Source organism: Cervus elaphus, chromosome 7 (genome assembly GCF_910594005.1).
Source record: "Cervus elaphus chromosome 7, mCerEla1.1, whole genome shotgun sequence".
NCBI classification, from domain to species: Eukaryota; Metazoa; Chordata; class Mammalia; order Artiodactyla; family Cervidae; genus Cervus; species Cervus elaphus.
Window position 1 is genome coordinate 30,298,198 of NC_057821.1, and position 4,812 is coordinate 30,303,009.

General features: G+C 34.9%; 1 protein-coding gene across 1 annotated transcript; it reads right to left on the reverse strand.

Moving 5' to 3' along the window:
• Nucleotides 1–1,087: 1,087 nt before the first annotated feature.
• On the reverse strand, nucleotides 1,088–2,644 carry LOC122697395 (olfactory receptor 2J3-like). The gene has a single exon (XM_043908216.1). It carries the CDS (start codon nucleotides 2,391–2,393, stop codon nucleotides 1,365–1,367), a length of 1,029 nt encoding a protein of 342 aa, XP_043764151.1. The 5' UTR covers nucleotides 2,394–2,644; the 3' UTR covers nucleotides 1,088–1,364.
• Nucleotides 2,645–4,812: the final 2,168 nt, after the last annotated feature.

Here is a 4,812-nt window from a genome sequence, read left to right on the forward strand (position 1 = left end):
TACTTACTTTATGATTCATCAATCCCACTGTTAGGTGTTTACCTAAATTTAGGGAAAACACTTACCCACACAAACACTTGTATACCAATCTTTAAAAGAGCTTTATTCATAATAACCAAAAAAGTAAATACTTTCAAAAACTCATTATCAGATAAATGGATACATTGTGCCATATTCATACAATGGAATTCTAATCAGCAAGTAAAAGGGGGGAGCCATTGATGCATGTCTAAATTTCAAAACGATCATGCTAAGTGAAAGAAGCCAAACTCAAAGATTATACACTGTATGATTACATTTTTATTAAATTCTAAAGAAGAAATGAAAGAGGCAAAACTATTATGACAAAATCAATGGTTGCTTCAGGCACGGGTAAAAGAACTGACAGCAAAAGGACAGCATTCCTTGGAGAGTGATGGAAATGTACTATATCTTGATAGTGGTGATATTTATACAATTATACATTGTCAAAACTCATTTAACTGTACATTTTAAATGGATGAATTTTATTATATGTAAATTATACTTCAATAAGCCTTAAAAAGGAGAACCATTTATATGTTGAAAGACTGGAATGCTACATGTGGAATGCCAAATGGTAAGTTTTCCATGGAGGCAGGAAAAGTAAATGTTTTCACACTTGGCAAAGTTTGTGTGATATGTGAAATGATCCATTATGTGGCCCCAGTTATTTAGGAAAAATTCTATTACCCAATAAGCCTTGGTTGAGAGGTGGATTTAAAGACATGACTCTGTACCCTATAGTCATAATCATGTTTAGTGAAAGATAAAGAGGGTGAAGAGAGGGGAAGACAAATACTCTGGAGAGAGTCAATGAGTATGAGTAAAGGAATGGATGAATGAATGAATCATCTGAACAGGTAATTCTTTATATCTTTCAATGCAACAAGTGTATATATAGATCCATAAGACAAAATGCTCAAATAATTTAGTATCTTGAATAAAGTGTATTTCAGCCAAAGAATCTTTACCATTTATGTAAATGTAATGACTGTCAATGATCAAAAACTCTATTAGCCTAATCTTTGCTATATTGACTCTCTCTTTCTGTAGATACTAAAGTTTGCTCCATAAATTAGTATATTAATTTTAAAACCAGGCCCCTAATTTCTGGAAACACTAAACATAGAATAATTAAAGATTAAAGTTGTACAAATCAAAAAGGTTATCTTTAGAAAATATTTCAGAATGAACAAATAAAAAGAACAACAAATTTGGGGGCAGAACTTTTCTTCTATGCTTGGTGGGTTGTAGACCAAAAATACCGTCACGTCTCAAGGGAGCAGAGGAAACCTCCGAGAGAGATAAGACTCTCTGAAAAAAGTTGCTGGACAGGTGATCTCTCACATCTCCCTACCCCAGCCCATTAATCTTTTAACTGCCCCTTTTACATCTTTGTTTCTGAGAGTGTAGATTAGAGGGTTGAGGCTAGGTGTGACAACAGTATAAAAGAGGGCAATGAACTTGCCTTGATCTTGAGAATTTCCTGATGGTGGCTGTAGATATATGCACATGATTGGAATGAAAAAGAGGGATACAACCATAAGATGGGCTCCACATGTCCCAAAGACTTTCTGAAGTCCAGTTGTTGACTGCATCCTCAGCGCAGTCTGAGCAATGGCACCATAGGAGCTGAGAATGAGAATAAGTGGTATGATCACAAAAATGGAGCTCATGACCATAAGGGTCAGCTCATTAGTACGAGTATCAACACATGACAGTCGAAGCAATGCTGGAACTTCACAAAAGAAATGGTCCACTTGGCGATGTCCACACAGGGGTACCCAGAAGGTAAATGAGGAATGAAGTGCTGAGGTGGTAAAGCCACTTACCCAAGAAGCCACAGCCAACAGATGGCAGAAATGAGGGTGCATGAGGACATTGTAATGCAAGGGTCTACACACAGCTACATAACGGTCATAGGACATCACCACCAACAGCACACATTCAGCAGTTCCCAGTGCAAGGACAAAATAAAGTTGAATCATGCAACCAGCATAAGAGATGGTTTTCTCTGGCCCCCAGAGGTTGATCAGCAACTGGGGGATGGAACTCGTGGTGTAGCAAAGATCTAGAAAAGAGAGGTTTGAGAGGAAGAAGTACATAGGAGTGTGGAGATGGGAATCCAGATATGACAAGAAAATGATGAACAGGTTACCTATCAGTGTCATCATGTAGAACATCAAGATAACCACAAAGAGAACTAACTCAAGATGAGGCCAGTTAGAAAAACCTAGTAGAACAAAGTAACCAGAACTTGCATTTTTTTCCTTCATCGTTCTTTTTCTTTCAATACCTGAAGGATCATATAAACTGAGGGTCTGCCCCCTCATTGTCAAACCCTTGCAAACTGATCGAGGAAGAAAATACATATCCAGATACTGCCATTATAACAATAGTATTTTTATAGTTTTGTTTTTATGTTTCATTCAGACATTTGTCCTATTGTAGATACTATCAATAGCTTCTCATCTGAATTAGTTATTTTTTATGTATGTTAGCATTTGGATAAGTGAAGATTAAAGACTTTTCATAGCTAAGAAAATTTTCATTTTAAAAAGTCTCTTTTCTTAGGGGGAAAAAAACCTCTACTCCCCTTTTCCTCATTTTCAGGTTATTTCTGATTTCGTGGTTACATAGAAGAAATATCTGCAGTCTTAACAATCTTGCATAAAGGTGAGAATTTATCATGAGATAAAAACAATTCAGCAGTAACTTTAAAGTACTAATATTGGATTTAAAAAAGTAAACTTCAATTGATATGTTTATAGACAAAATAAAACATTCATACTTGTTTATTTATGCTGTCAGCTTATTTCCAGACACAAATAACATGTAAATGTAAATATAAACAAAGACACATGCATGCAAGAGCACACACCAACTTATCAATATTCATAATAATGAGTTTAGCTGAAGTTCACTGCACAGGTATCAACACACAATCATCGCAGAAGTGCTGAAACCACAGAAGTGCTCCACAGAGCAATGTCCACACAAGGAAACCCAGAAGGTTGTTTTGGAAGATGAAAAAAAAAAAAAAAAAAAAAGACAAAGGAAACTCTTAAGAGGGAGCAAGAAAGGGAGGGTGTTTGGAGCAGGAAAGCAGAGAGGAACTCTGATTGTGGCATTTGGAATACAAAGTGTGTATTTTGAGTGTCTATGAGACATGAACAACAGAGTTTAAAGATTGTGCCCACAAAACTGCATATGCTTTAGAACAATAGATAAGACATTAAATTATGACTCACAACCTATAATTACATAATACATCTAGGTTTTCCACAATTTGGAATGGGAAATTCTGAAAGAAAATTGACTAATTTTTAATAGGCAAAGATATGTGAATATTACATAGAATCCAATGACAAGGTCGTCTTCTTGTGGTTCTTTTGTAAAAAATAGAGTTACGAAATGTGCACTACTAGTTTGATTTTCAGTTGCTTATTTTCTCTTGTGCATTATCCATTTTTCTACTTATGCTTCTCTCACATCTCTGATAGAAGATGGCAAAAGACAAATTCAACCAAAACAGATTCACCTGCAGTCTTTTGAGGAATGTTTATTTGCTCTAATATTGTAATCTTGAATCTTTAAAAAGCTATAAGAGATGTCTAATTAGCTGAGTTACAAGCTGGAGAGCTAGGAACATTGAATTTGGCTAAGATTGATTTAGGCAGGCATAAATATAGTAATGTACCACTTAATATTATTGACAATGAAAATAACTATTATCCTTTTAAGATATGATGAGAAAATGCTAAAGGATTTTCTTAATTTCCTTAGAATTAGAGTTAATAGATCACAAGATATTTGAATTCAAATACTGTGGGTACCTTCTTTGATGCAGACATAATTTTTCTGCCTTATAAAGCTGCCTGAATTTCATGTTACATTAATTAAAAGAAATTGGGTGTTTTGTGGTATTTGTTGTATTACCTTTCTTTCAGCATTCTTCTCAAAGTAAAAAGGAAAAAAAATTAAAAAGGGATAAGAGATTAGGGATGGAAAACTACAGAATTCAGGAAAATTAAATTTCAAAGCTTTATGGTTTGATTTCCTTCTTAACAGATAAAAGGGAAATAAAGACCCTATCAAATATATCTTTTATAAACCATAGAATAAAATATTTCCCTTAAGTCAAATATTATGGGGAAAGTGGATGGCTTAGCACTTTCTTCTCACCCTCATTGTTACTAGCAAACATTTTTCTAATTCTTGTAATATTCATTCCTTTATACTAAAACCGGTTTAGCACTTCATCAACTTCTTTCAGTAGTGACCTTCCTGTGTTGCTCACCTTCCCTGCTGTTCTCTTTCTTTCTATGCCCTAATTGTGTATAAACTGATGAGAGGCTCTCTGGATATCATGTGACCTGAAAACATTAACCTAATTGCCCTCCTATCCCACCTGCACTAATGTATATAATCTAACTGTGGAAAGCAATCTGAAAATAATTGTGATTATCACTGTTACAAACGAGACAACGTGTTTGTCCAAAATTTTCCCTTTAGCACAACATGGGAACTCTTAAGGGCATAATAAGGTATCAGGGGATGCACCCCTTACCCCAGAGCAAACAGGACCTTTACAGAAACAAAGAGAATAATATGATTCTCCTTCCTAGACTGGGGCCATTGGGAAAATAAATCTCAAAATTGCAAGTAATGCCCTTCAAGGTGATTGCCTGGCTAGACTGGTGTTAATCTTTTTCTTTTTAATTAATTTATTTATTTTAATTGGAGACTAACTACTTTACAATACTGTAGTGGTTTCTTCCATACATTGAC

Coding starts and splice junctions, on each gene's coding strand:
- LOC122697395 (XM_043908216.1), bottom strand. CDS start 2,393: ATGTATTTTCTTCCTCGATCAGTTTGCAAGGGTTTGACAATGAGGGGG.